The sequence below is a fragment of the Vulpes lagopus genome, chromosome X, assembly GCF_018345385.1.
Source record: "Vulpes lagopus strain Blue_001 chromosome X, ASM1834538v1, whole genome shotgun sequence".
Lineage (NCBI taxonomy): Eukaryota > Metazoa > Chordata > Mammalia > Carnivora > Canidae > Vulpes > Vulpes lagopus.
In genome coordinates this window covers 118,018,336-118,032,305 of record NC_054848.1, presented here as the reverse complement: position 1 = coordinate 118,032,305, position 13,970 = coordinate 118,018,336, and the positions used below count along the sequence as shown (strand labels likewise).

The 13,970-nt window shown below is 55.4% G+C and overlaps 2 protein-coding genes across 6 annotated transcripts in view; both read right to left on the bottom strand.

Annotated features, from left to right (window-relative positions):
• Positions 1 to 7,766: 7,766 nt before the first annotated feature.
• Positions 7,767 to 13,970, bottom strand: part of LOC121482971 (mastermind-like domain-containing protein 1) — a 119,527-nt gene continuing 113,323 nt past the window's right edge. For all 5 annotated transcript variants that reach the window (XM_041741152.1, XM_041741151.1, XM_041741150.1 and 2 more), the window contains 2 exons: positions 11,155 to 11,239; positions 7,767 to 9,984 (listed from right to left, as the gene is read on the bottom strand). In XM_041741152.1, coding sequence (XP_041597086.1) covers positions 11,199 to 11,239 — 41 coding nt within the window. In that variant the 3' untranslated portion in view covers positions 7,767 to 9,984; positions 11,155 to 11,198. The remainder of the gene's footprint in view (positions 9,985 to 11,154; positions 11,240 to 13,970) is intronic.
• Positions 8,885 to 9,871, bottom strand: LOC121482701 (nascent polypeptide-associated complex subunit alpha, muscle-specific form-like). Its single transcript, XM_041740510.1, has one exon. It carries the CDS (start codon positions 9,869 to 9,871, stop codon positions 8,885 to 8,887), a length of 987 nt encoding a protein of 328 aa, XP_041596444.1.

Genomic DNA, 13,970 nt, shown 5'->3' with positions numbered 1-13,970 from the left:
AGCCGTCTATCCGCATTTCTGGGGAGGAATGATGAGAGGCCGCTGTGTCTTCCTGGCATTTTCTTTGGAAGGCATCTGGGAAGACTGAGGACCCGAGCTTGGGTTGCACGTCTGTGGTGGCCCCCTGGAGGTCCGGTCACAGCCTGAAGCTCGTCTGGGATCACTGGGGCTGGCCAGGAGAGTGACGCTCGAGGCTCTCAAGTTGGTATAAGTTGGCCCGGAAAGGAGTCCAGGCTCGTTTGGGCAGCAGAGTCCACACTCGCGATGCATAGGAAGCCTGTGTGCCTTTCCACGGCAACATCACTGACTGGCTTTCGCCAGCCTCTATTTTGGACACTTGGGTCGTTTCTAATTTCAGTTCGGTCAAACAATGCTGCAATCAGCCATTCTGCGCACACATCTTTGACGCTCTTGCAAGTTTTCTCGGTAACAGAGTCCCCTCCTGTTGAGGGCCCAGCTGGTTAACCTCCACCCTGGAGCGTCAAATGCAGATTCCCGGGCTCTCGCCCCTCTCGATGCTGTTCTCGAGGTCAGGGCCCACGTTGATGTATTTCTTCAAGACCTCCAGGTGGTTGACTCGTGGCCCAAGTGGGAACTTTGCCGGAGACTCACCAAGTGTCCCCACAGCCATGGTGTGCACATGCCCCCCACCCCGCGAAGGAGAGAGAGGGCCTGCGTGCCCCTGCTCCATCTCCACCGGCTGCCACCACCTGGCACATCTGGGGTCAATCCGATAGAAACGACAGAGCGTCATCGGTGATCACTGGCAACTTGGATGCCTTATGCTAATTTCCTCCTCATCGGGGACTTAATTATTTTCTGCCTGATTTGAAAAAGCTCTATTTTCATTTTATTTTATTTTTTTCTGGAGCACCTACAGAAGGCAAAGGACTAAGAGGGATGCAAGTGGAAAATTTTACAAAGAACAGTTTCAAAATACTGAGAAAACAGACGATGGAGGTGAGTAAAACAGGCGAACCACGGTTTGAGCAAGCAGTCTCTGCAAAATGTTGTCAGAATAGGGTGAGATAAGACCAAGCTGTCTGGTCGTTGCACGTAGAGAGTGGCTATGAGCTCCCTGTGGTTTTGTATTAAGCTACACTGGCTTCTGGAAAAGAGGCTGTGGGAAAATCAGGCTCCATTCCCCTTCCTCCTCCCAAGCGTACACTTGGTCTCTGTGGCCTTCTCCTTCCACCTAAAATTGCTGTGCTTGTACTTGAAAAGCACCTCTGCACTTAAAAAAATATTTCCCCCCCAATTTTTTAGTGTGGAGATTTTCAAGCAATCAGGAAAGTCTGAAGAAATGTACATTGAATCTTCACAGACCGCCTCCCAGATTCTATTATTAACACGCTCCTCTATTTGCTTTACCACATCTCTCTACCCTTCCCTCTATCCATCCATCAATCATCGCTTTGTGTGTGTTTCCAAGTAAGTTCCAGACATGAGTACACTTCACGCCTAAGCACTCCCGCAGATCATTAATTTGAGTCCAATATCTGTTTAAGATTTTTCTACTTTAGGTAAAATTCACTTACAGTGAGATGTCCAGATCTCAGACGCACCATTTTCTGAGTTTTGGCAATGCGTACAGCCATTCCACCCACACCCCCGTCAAGACAGACAATTTACCAGGGCGCCTGGTGGGCGGGGGGGGGGGGGCTCAGCTGGTTAAGCATCTGACTCCTGATTTCCACTCAGGTCGGAATCTCACGGTCATGGTATGGACACCCGCGCGCCCCCTTCATCTGCCCTGGCTCCACGCTGAGTGTGGAGCCTGCTTAAGATTCTCTCTCCCTCTTTCTCTGCCCCCTCTCTCTGTCTCAAATGGAAAAAAAAGAATTTAGGAAAAAAAATTACCATCACCCCAGAAAGTTCCCTTGTGCCCCTCTTCTGCCAAGCCCCATACCTGCCCTGGAGGATCCCCCGGTTCTTTTTTTTTTTTAAGATTTTATTTATTTATTCATGAGAGACACAGAGAGAAAGAGAGAGAGAGACAGAGACACAGGCAGAGGGAGAAGCAGGCCCCATGCATGGAGCCTGATGTGGGATTTGATCCCGGGTCTCCAGGATCACACCCTGGGCGCTAAACCACTGGGCCACCCAGGGATCCCCGGCTCCTCTGGTTCTGATTTTTTTTCACCATAGATCACTTTTGTCTATTTTAGCACTTTATTATTTTTTTTATTTTATTGACTTCTATATTTTTCAGCAGGGGTGGGGGAGAGGCAGCGGGAGAGGCAGAGAGCGGGAATGTCAAGCAGGATCCACACCCAGCACAGAGTCTGACATGGGGCTCCCTCTCAAGCCTCTGAGATCAGGAGTTGGACGCTTAACCCACTGAGCTACCCGGGCGCCCCTAATTTAGCACTTCATCCAGATGGAATCATGCAGTGCATATGCTTTGCGTCTGGCTTCTTTCTCTCTCTCAGCATAATGCATTTGAAATTTATCCACATCGTAGCTTGTTATCAGTTACTGTTATTGCCTCTTATTGCTGAGGACTATTATTTGTGCAGATGAGTAGTTTGGAATTGTACTGACAGACCAGTTTGTTTACCCATCCTCCTATTGGTAGGTGCCCAGGTTGCTGGCAGGTTTGGGTTACTGTGAATAAAATTGTTACGAGATTCTGGCACTTTTCTTTTTGTAGACAATCTACTGCCTTTATTTATTATATAAGTTGTAGGTATATCAGCCTTTGGCTGTCATGTCTCCCCCCCCCAAAAAAAATTTTTTTTAAAATACGTCCTTTATCTTTTGACTTTTGTGGTGTGTTTTTCTGTATGCAAGTTTCTATATTTTCTGTGGGCGATTTCATCAGCCTTTTCCTTTGTGGATTCTGGGTTTTGTGTCATGATTGGAGAAGCAGCTTGATCTACCCCATGTTGTAAAAATATCCACCCTTGTTTTCTTATAGTGCTTTTATGGGTTCTTTTTTCTATGATAATCCTTGAGTCATCTGAATTTATCTTGATGTCAGGAGTGAGGTAGAGGATCCTGATTTATCATTGTTCAAATGGCTAGTCGATTTTTCCAACACCACGTGTCGAGTATCCCTCACTGATTTGAAATGTCACCTTGTTCCTTGACTTAATTCCCATGTATTCTTCTATTTCCTTTCTGCTGGCTCATCTGTCTTGTCCTGTATCAAGGGCCACATTGAGAGAGACAAAGAGACAGAAATAGTAGATGCGATACGGTTGACCCATGAACAACACAGGGGTTGGGGGGGCAACCCCTTGTGCAGTTGAAAAATCCATGTATGGAGGGCACCTAGGTGGCCCAGTGGTTGAGCATCTGCCTTTGGGACAGGGTCCTGGGATCGAGTCCCGCATCGGGCTCCCAGCGGGGAGACCGCTTCTCCCTCTGCCTGTGTCTCTGCCTGTCTCTGTGTGTCTCTCATGAATAAATAAATAAAATCTTTTTTTTTTTAATTTTTTTATTTATTTATGATAGTCACACAGGGAGAGAGAGAGAGAGGCAGAGACACAGGCAGAGGGAGAAGCAGGCTCCATGCACCGGAAGCCCGACGTGGGATTCGATCCCGGGTCTCCAGGATCGCGCCCTGGGCCAAAGGCAGGCGCCAAACCGCTGTGCCACCCAGGGATCCCATAAATAAAATCTTTAAAAAAATTCATGTATAGCTTTTGACTCTCCCCAGATTTGAGTCCTGATAGCCTACTAGCAACTGGAAGCCTTCCTGATAACAGCAAGTGGGTTAACATGTGTTTTGTATGTTGTATGTATTCTACGCTGCATTCTTAACATGAAGTAGGCTAGAGAGAAGGAAATGTTATTAAGAAGATCATAAGCAAGAGAAAATATATTTACAGGACCATACTGTATTTATTGGGGGAAAATCTACGTATAAGAGGACCCACAGAATTCAAGCTGGTGTTGTTCAAGGGCCACAGGTGTAGATGCTGTTTAATTCTATGTGTCACCTTGACTGGGCCATGGGGTGCCCGGATTAAGCCTTGTTCCTGAGTGTGTCTGTGAGGGTGTTTCTGGATGACATCAACACTTGAATCAGTGGACTCAGTTAGCAGATGGCCCTCCCCGACGTGGGTGGGCATCTTCCAATCTGGTGAGGACCCGAATAGAACAAAAGCCACAGAAAGGTGGATTTAGCCCCCCTTTTTTTCCCTGCCCCACTGTTTGAGCTGGGACGTCTCGTCTCCTCTTCTTCTGACTTTAGACTCAGAGCGAACCGCAGTACTGGCTGTCCTGGGTCTTTAGCTTGCAGATGGCAGATTGTGGGACTGCTCAGCCTCCAGAATCGTGTGACCTGATTCCTTGTAATAACTCTCTTTCTCTCTCTCTCTCTCTCTCTGTGTGTGTGTGTATATATATATATATATATATATATCTCCCTATCTATCTATATCCATGTATCTCTATATATAGATATATAGAGATATTATCTCCATCCTATTGGTTCTGTTTCTTTGGAGAACCCTGACTAACACGCACACAGGCACACGGACACACACAGACACACACCACACGTATAGCTCCCACTGGTCTTGTTCTGTGCTGTAACCCTGATGGATCTACCCCTTGACACACCCTGTATTTATTGGGGGAAAAGTAAATCACTCCATGAGGCTGGGGACCATGTCAGTCTACCTCCCTGTGCCCAGCATAAGCCTGCTTCGTGAGTCGCTGAATGGCCACAGGCTGGAGAAGCCATGAACACCTTCAGAACCCCATGTCCACTGGCAGATTCCTCTGACATCCGAGGCTGAGTGGCAAATGAGAGATAGTACCTTATTGATGGACCTTGGTCTTGAGACCTTCAGGGGCCTCACCCTGTTCTAGGGAAGGAGGGAAGCCCTGGGGTCTCATGAAGCTACCAGGGGATTTTTAGGACTTTTACTGGGGTTGGCCCCAGGGTTGGGAGGGGGTGATGGGATAGGGCGCGGAGGGAGGGATGGTGGTCCCTTCTGTGCTGCTGTGGGAAGGATGTGCACAGGCCAGTGGTCTGTGAGGGACTCCGACCAAGATTGTTGTTGTCCGAAGCAGGATGAGGGAGAGAACTGTCTTGGGAGGCATCCAGAGGACTCTAAACTGTCTTGGGAGGCATCTAGAGGACTCTAAACTATTTTCCTCTTTTTTCAAGGGGCCTGGGGGGGGTTTCAGCCCAATGGGGGACCCAGTCCAATAGCATTCTCCCGGGGATTGAAACTTAGGGCCTGTAAATAATAAAAGCTTATATGATTTTTATAATGAAAAAAAAAAAAAGAAACTTAGGGCCTCAACTACACTAGGCCATCAAGATGCTGGGATGCTGGGATGCTGGGACGCAGGCTCAAAACTCATGTGTCTGCCCAGGAGAAGGGCAGGAAAGGGGGAAGAAGTCCTACTCGAGTGAGAGGAAGTCATGAAGGAGCAGTGTCTCCTAACAGAGGGGCAGGACTGAACAGACATCAGAGCAGGAGAGGCCTAGGCTGCAGGCCAGGGGGAGGAAGAATCCAGGGGCCTGGGGCTCCCACGGTCCAAGGGGCAATGTTTTTCTGGAAGGAAGGAGAGGCCAGTGCTGTTGAGGGGCAAATCCATGAGGACTGAAAGAACAAAAGCCACAGGAAAAAAAAGAACAAGAGCCATCATTGCACTCATGGCCAGGAGGATGTGGTGCGCCAAGGGGAAGGAGCAGGCGCTGGGGCTGGGTGGCTCTGGGCTGAGGAGTGGGAGGCAGCTCGCTGGCTGTGATATTTGGGCTGGGGACTGGCTGGGGACATGGCTGCACATGGCAGCCCCTGGGAAGAATCCAGCAGAGTAGAGGCTGAAGGTATACAAGAGAGGGCAGCTGAGCTGTGATGGATGGTGGGAACTGTTACTTCCAGGGAGAAGCCTGGGACAGCCATGCTGGGGGAACAGGGGAAGGACCTCTGGGTGCCCTGGGACCTTGCTGGGGTCAGGTGGCAGGAGATGTTCAGGAGCCGTCCATACTGCCGCCCCTGCTGGTTCAGCCTCCACCTGGCGGCTGGCTGGGGTGGGCAGTGAGCCCTCTGGGGGCAAGGTGGAGCCAGTCGTGGGTGAGCTCGGCTTTGCTTTGGGGGCTCAGGTGGCCAGCAGAGTGGCCTTCTGGAAGGCTGAGGAGGCCTGACTGGGAGGGCTGGGTTCGGGGATCTACAGGGGCTCAGCCCCTTAACTGGCTGGCTGTGAGCAAGTCACCGGGTAGGTGGGTCCAACAGAATTGGGAAGGGCACCGGGCCCAATCCCTGAAGTCCCCGCACCCATTGGAGGAGGGGACAGGAGAGAGGGTCCCTGGGCCCCCGCATGGCCCTCAGGTAAAGCCGGGGCCTGTCTGAGCCTGGCACCTGAGGTAACACCGGGAGCCCCAGTGAGGCTCCCCAACCCAAGCTGACTCCTTGCTCAGCTTGGGGGTGAGGGTAGGGATGGAGGGACTAAGGCCATGGCTGGAGCTGAGGGCTCTGTGAGAAGCAGGAGGGCGCTGTGGGAGCCAAGGGCAGGGCTTCGGAGCAACCGCGGCGCGCACCGCCCTCCAGCCCACTCGCTGCCCAGGCCGCTGCCACCCCGCCAGCCTCGCCCCCCGTCACAGCTCTTGGGAACGGTGGCAGGCGGCACCGTCCTGGGGCAGGGTCGGCCCCGCTGGGCAGGACGGGATGCCTAGTGTGGCGCCTCCGTCGGCCCCCGAAGGATGGCATTGCGGCGGAACGCCCAGTGCCTCCAGGATGAGGGCGCGGGCTCCCCCAGCCAGTTCGGGGATCAGTGTGCACCACAAAGGATCCCAAGCAGCGCTTCTGGCGCGCACGGCAGGGCCCTCCCCCGTAGCGCCCCTGCTGCCTTTGAGGACGTGCCACCCGCACCCTGGCTACCGGCCGGCCTCTTGGGGACCCCTTCTGAATGAGCTTCCCCATGAAGCTCCGTGGAAGCCACGCTGTTGCCGTGAGGGGGCGGCCCGAGGGTGCGGTCACACGAGCCCCCGTTGGTTGAAAGCGCAATCACCCGGCGGGGACGTGAGGGCGCCGGCCTGGGGCCGCAGGTGCGGACTGAAGGCGCCGCGCCGAGACGCCAGGAGGCGGGGCTCCGGAAGGGGCGGGGTCGTCGGGGGCGGGGCAACCGTGGCGGCCACGCCCCTCGCACTGCGGTCCTGGACCTGAAGCGGAGCTCAGAGCCCCTGGCGCCCCTGGCACCGCAGGCCCACGGCGCCCCTCCCGCTCCGCCCTCAGGACGAATCGAGTTGGGTAAAGCCTGGGCTTCGGCAGAGGAGATGGAGGGGAGGCGGCTAGTCCCTCCTCTCCCGGGCCGCCGTGGCGAATCGACAGGACTTGAGTCTCCCCTGCAGCTGACATGCCGCCTGCCCCAGCGCCCCACACCCCGCCCCCCGCCCCGTATGGGTGTCCCTTACATGGGAGTGATCGGGATCTTTCATTGGGTCTGTCACTCTGTCAGTGGAAAGAGGATGGGGTGCAGAGAGTCTGCATTGGTGGTGCAACTCGCCCCCTGCCCCCTGCCCCCTGCCACCAGTGCAGTGACTTCAGCAGCCTCTGGTTCCTTCTCTGTAAAATGAAGGGACAGGGTTAAAAAAAAATGACGTGCTTTCCTGCTGTGCTGCGAGCCCAGGACAGTTCACACCTCACACACTTCTTACCCCTTGGCCCTCCGTGACTCATCTTCCCGATGCACAGGACACCGGGTGGCCTCTTGAAAGAACCAGAGACACCAACCAGTAGACTTAGCTGACACGGGTTCGTATGCAACGAATGCCCCCCTGATAAATGAAAACATAGAGGCACTTTTCTCCTGGCCGTTTATTACAGTACAAAGAAAAAACGCGCTGGCTTGAAACAGACGCCAGATTTCAAATATAGAGGCGAAATAGGAGGTGGCAATTAAAACGTGATTACACAAGTCTGGGCACTGAGGAAAAGTTTACAGGACAGTGGGTGTGGCTTTTCTATAACAGACACTTAAATATACATGACAATAATTCGCAGATAAAAACCATCAAAGACAAAGCCCAAGTCAACTATTAATGTTTACAGACTCCCCCCCACCCACCCCCCAACCACAGACCTTACATGAAAACAAATACTGAGAGGCTTTAAACCAGGAGCATCTCACCTCCGCCCTGCAAAGTGCCACTGCAGAAGTGCGAGCCTGGGGGGTTCTCTGTCTGAATGATAAAGGGAGGACGCTCTGGATCCTCAAGGTGGACAGCGGCCGTGTTCAGCTCACAGGCCCTCTCTACGCGCCTCCCAAATCTGCAGAACTCTTAGGCTCGGGGCAAATTTCCTCCGAGGGGCACTTGTAAAGCTTGCCCTAATATACGCATCAGTTAAGAGCCAGCGGAGACTTGACAGGCTTGCAAGAGAGTTTAAGAATCACACAAGACGATAGAATTTTTAGAGAAAATAGCAATAATTGGCCAAGGGTTTTCTATTTGGCGTTTGTCACTTTGGACACCGCCTCTTGATCACATCCACTTCTCACTGCATCAAAACCACAAGCGGACTCAACCACCTGGCTTCGAAGGGAGCGCTGAGCTTAACAAGGGAGCTGGACCAGAGAACACAGCCTGCATTATTTGCAACAATGTATAATAAACACAAACAATGCATAATAAACACAACTCTACTAAAACAAAAGCCGTCACTTTATTTACAAAGTCACAAAATGAAGTATAAATACTTCTGTCATTAACGTTTAGGAAAACCATTTACAAAATTTTCAAATATGTACAGGTAGCTTGAAAAATCACCAGCTTTCCATTTTGTCACAGGTAGAGAGAGGGATGAGCACAGGCGGATGCCACGCGCACTGCGATGAGGAAAGGGCGTGTGGCCGGTTGTGAATTTGCGGAGGCTCCGCGCCCGGCCTAAGGCGGCGTGGACGCGGGGGTTTCTGCGGGCACTTAAAGTCCCCCGGGGCTCCGGGCGGCAGCCTCGGGGGCGCCGGCCTCAGTGGCAGCGGCGTGCTCTTCCAGAATGTCATCGATCAGCCTCAGGTTGCACACCCAGCCTTCCTCTAGGCTCACGCTGGGGCCTTTCAAGAGATCTTCGATGAAATCCGCCTCACTGCAGTCCGGGGGTGAGATCAGGCCATCGAGGGGGGGCTGGGGCGGGGGCAAAAAGCCGTAGGGTGGCAGCTCGGGAGGGGCACCCATTCTGCCAAGGGGACCTGGGGACTGGCTGGCGGCAATGGCATAGGCGGCGGCAGCGGCGGCGGTGGCGGCGGCGGCCACATAGCTGGGCGGCTCAATGCCCTGTATGGGACTCAGGGGAGCAAAGCTGGCCAGGCCCTGCTGGGGGGACTTGGTGGCACTGAGCACAGGCACAGGACCCCGCACAGGGCTCTGGCGAGGGCTCTGATTGCCCAGCAGGCCGAAGCAGGGGTTGAGCAGAGCAGGGTTCACCTTCTGGCTGGGCCTGCCTCCTGGGGCCACCTGATTGGGGGGCCCACCTGCCTGCGATGGAAATGCGGGGGCTACCAGGGGGACTCTAGTGGGTGCCTGGGCCAAGACAGAGTTGCTCTCAAAGTGCTGCGGGTCGTTATCATCTACATGGCCCAGGGGAGGCCCCCTGGTGACCGCCACCGCCCACGCCACACTGTTAAGCGCTGTGGGCATTCTTGGCACACGGGGCTGTCTGAGCTGGTGGGGACTCGGGGACTGGCTGCCCGGGGGTCTGGGGCAGAACCCAGGCAGGGGCGCTTCTGAGGGGGAGGTCTTGGGAATCTGCAGCCGGCGGCAGCCGGGGCCGAGGCCGCCCAAGGGGTTCTGGCCTGCGTGTGAGGCTATGGGAAACGGGGGGCTGCAGTGGAAAATTTCTTGCTGCTTGCCCGGAGTCGGTGAGGCCAGGCCCCTGCCCTCACGGCTCTGGTGCCTAGTGGGTGGGATCATTGTTGGACTCAGGTTTTTCAGAAGGAGCCCACCTCTGGGTGGCATCATGGGCTGACTGGATGGGGGGCTTGCCTTGGTCTGGCTACACTTGGAGGTGACTTGTTCTTGGACGGCTACAGAAAGAAAGAATTGGGGGGGTCAGTGCCACAGTCACCCTCAACGTGGGCCACAGCTGCTGTCAGGGAGCTCCTGGCTCCGCTCCAGCCTCCTGCCTTCTGCCCTTGGCTCCTCGACTCTTTGAAACTGCCCTTCTTCCCCCCGCCCTCTGCCACTGGGACTGTGGTTCTTCTGGGCAGCCCTCCCAGACTCCCCGGGTCTGCGCCCCAGCTCGCCCCCAAAACACACGCACCAAGAGAAGATCACACTGTCCTGAAACTGCCAGCTTATTGGTCTGAGTTTTCAGGTAGATGGTAAGCTCTGTAAGGCCAGGGTCTGGGTCCGTTTTTATATTTGGTACTCTGTCCGCAGGCCTGGCACTGCACACGCCTTGACGGATGTCCACTCCTTGCCGCTGGCCTTCCTGGAACTTGTCTATCCTGTTACTGCAGCCAAAGCAGGCCCTATGTGCCACTCCAGCTCGGGCACGTGGGACATTCAGCTGGCGTCAGGCCCAAAGGAGCAGGGGTTTTTGCAGGAGAATGGAGGTGGCACTGGGCTAAAATGAAGATGCTGAGAGCTCGCTGGAGGGCAAGCAGCCTCCCCAGAGCCCTGCGCTAGAGCACTCTTGGCCTGGCCCAGTGTCACTCCACTGGCTGGGAGGGACTGCTTAACACAACTGTCCCTGGCTAGTCTGGAAGCTCCACGAAGTGGGGGGCTGCACCTGACATTTTTGTTAACTGCTCTATCCCCGGCCCATCTGTGTTTACTACATTCAGAGCTGCCTTGGTGGAGGGTGGCATAGGGACCCCTGCTACCTGGGGAGGCTCTGGGGGCCCCTGCCGCAGACTCTTGGAGGAAGAGGGTCCCCAACCCCTGTTCCACTACCCACACCTGAGAGACGGCTCGGGCACTTTTCGAATGGAAGGTCAGTCGGCGGCGGCTGGGGAGGTGGGGCGGACCTGCTGAGAACCATGAAGGTGTGTGCCTTTCTCCTTTTGAGGGTAACTGCTTTGAGGGGCTGGACTCAGTTCAGTCTCTCAAATCAAGCAGTGACTTTAGAGTCATTAAAAGCCGGCTTTCAGTTGGGATCCGACCGAAGCTTTCAGTGTGCTGTTGAACTGAGCCGACCGCCCCCCGACAGCCCCTGGCCTGCCCCTTTAAAAGCAATGACCTTAATAGCTTACCTTGAAATTGACTCATCTGTTGGGCAATATACGCACTCCGCTGTTCAGGGGTCATTGCCATAAGACCTGATCTCTGCTTCTCTTGCTAAACGGAAGATGAGAAAGACGTGTTAGATAGTGGCTACCAAGAAAGTCGGCCTTGGGATTGCTGCGTGGGGGCCCAGGACTTGGCTTTGGTGTAGCAGAAAGCATGAGTGAACACATCAACACACACTTGCATGCATGCCCCGCCCTCCCGAGCAAAATTCCACAGGTATAAACAAAAGTAAGATTCTGCACCTGGGTTAAAAAATCAACTGCGACAGCATAGGATGGGGCAGGAGAGACAGAGCTTAACAGCAAGAGCACACAGAGAAAAGGTTCAGGCATTTTGGATGTCCTTCTGCTCAGGATGGGTCAGCAGTGAGATGTGTCACCAAAAGAGCAAATGTAACATTAGGCTGCATTAATAGAAGCAGAGTATGTAGAAGGAGGGAGGTGACAGTCCTGCACTCCTCTGCCTTGGCCAGACCATGTCTACAGTGCTGGCCAGAGTCCGGGCACGCCAGTCTCAGGGAGACCCAGAGGAACTGGCTGCATTCCGAGGACACTAAGTGAGAGGGATAGGGCTCGGCCCCGGAACAGCCCAGACCACGAATGGCTGAGCAAACCAGGATGCCGTGGCTGGGGCAGTGCAGACCCTGGGCTACGTGGTGGTGGGAGCCCAGCCTCTGTGGGGCTGTCACAGGGAAAGGGCCCAGGCTCGTTCTGGGTGGTCTTGGCATGAACGGGAGGACGATCACACGGTCAGATAAACGCATTGTCTGCCCCCCAGAGTAGCCACCCACTGCCAACTTCCCTCCATTCTCCTGCCTGCCTGTGGCAGGGGCAATCGGGACGAGCTTCCTGTCTCCATCGCGGGGGCAGCCAGTGGGCTGGGGGAGGAGCCAGCACGGAGTCCGGGAGTGGCTGGAGGACACAGCCAGCAGAGGCCCAGGGGAGGGCCGCGAGGCTCCGCTGGCCCGGAGACCCTCAGCCAGGAGGGGATGGCCTCAGGCTGTGACCAGGACCCCGGTCTCACTCCCGCTGTGGTGCTCACCCACTGCCATCTCTGTCCCCTTCTCGGGAAGCCCGCTGCATAGTGTGCTGACAACCAAGGCAGCTCCCTATGGGAGGACCCCCCCATCCCTTAGGCCCCTTGTTGAGCTGCATTCCCCCCACCGCCCCATGGGCCCCAGATGCTGGAGGACCTGATCTATAACATGGGCTGCCCGGCAGGGCCTGCTTTTCTGCCCCCAGTGGGGCTGGGGTGGGCCGGGCAGGTGGAGGACTGGCACCTGGGACAGTGCTGGGCTCCCAGGCCTGGTGGCAGTTCCCGGCCTCTATTCCTGCCAAAGGCAGAGGACAGACTACACCAGAAGCCATTGCACCGTCCTGTCCTTAGCCTGCTTCCTGTCTGGGCCCTTGCTCCCCTGCGCTGGGACCGGCCACACCTGGGGTGGTGGGGAGCTGCCCTCTTCCTGCTGGAGCTTGAGGGCCCAGGGCCAGCCCAGGCATGCTCACTGTACTGAACTGCCCGCACCCTGTCCTTTCCCATCATCTTCGCGGTCGGCACAGCTATGTCATGCCAGTTAGGGATCTGGCCACTGAGGACCGTGGGGGGGGGGGGGCGGTTACACGACCATTTGAGGCAGGAAATGGGACACAGAAGCTAGGCTCTGCCTGTGACAGTGGGGACAGGAGGGCTTTCACTCTGGGGCAGCCCTTTGACTTCTCTTCTGCCCTTTGGCCCTTATACCAGCCCCTGGGGATAGGGGCAGAAGCTCAAGGGCCCCGGCTTACTGCTGTGACAGCTGAGGCTCAGAGAGGTTGAATGACATCCTGGAAGTGACCCAGCTAGGAAGTACAACGTCTCCCAACAGCAGACTCAGGGCCCCGGCCTCTCTAGCCTCTTCAGCCCCCTGCTCCTGGGGACCAGCTGCTTCTGGGGACAGGCTCCTGTGGCTGGCTGGGCCAACAGCAACAATGCAGTCTTGCAAGGGTCGGGGGCAGGGGTCAAGTGGAGGCTACAGGGCACAACTGAAGGAAAAGCAGGGCAGGGCGGAGGAGTCCAAAGGGGAGGCAATAGGGAGGAGAGACCCCGCAAGGGCACGGGAAATCAAAGGGAAGGCTGGGCTGGGGCAGGGGTCAAAGGGTGGAGGAACTGGGTGGTGCTGGCCAGATGAAAGAGAGCACTTCTCAAACAGTGCAGAGTTACGGGGACCAGGGGCTGTTGGCCGGTGTTCATCCAAGGAAGCACAGAATCCGGAGCTTCCCGAGTTGAAGGGAAACGCTGGTCAGCGGGACAGCCGCAGCCACTCCCAAGTTCAGACAGCACGTTGCCACCCGGGCCGCGCTGGGCCTCCGGCATCCTGGGCCACGGCCACCAGGCAGGAGCCCCTTCACTGGGCCGGGCGCCCAGAGGCTCTGCAGCCCTCTCTGCTCCGCCGTCCTCAGCCCTGGCAGAGGAGGCCTCCCCAGGAGGCTGCTTCCTTTGTTTTGCAGACGGAGGCCCCCATCCTTTGTTCTGAATCAATGTGCTCCAAAGATAAGCCCCAAGAAAACAGTTGTTGCCTTTTGACACTGACAATTAGAATCGCTGGAAAATGGAGCAAACAGGAAATGACAAATGTTTTTGGTGACCAGGAGGAAGTGATGGCCGAAGTCGCTGCTTCGTGATGGGCGCTTGTGAAGGATGGCCCAGGCAACCTGTGGCTTTTCAGAAGCATGGCCAGGGAGCAGGGCGTCAAATGACTCATTTCTCTAGGGCTGCGGTTGTCATGGCGCTCGCTCCCATT

Bases quoted from the DNA above. Each gene is read 5' to 3' on its own strand.
- LOC121482701 (XM_041740510.1), bottom strand. From the start codon at position 9,871: ATGATCCCACCCACTAGGCACCAGAGCCGTGAGGGCAGGGGCCTGGCC.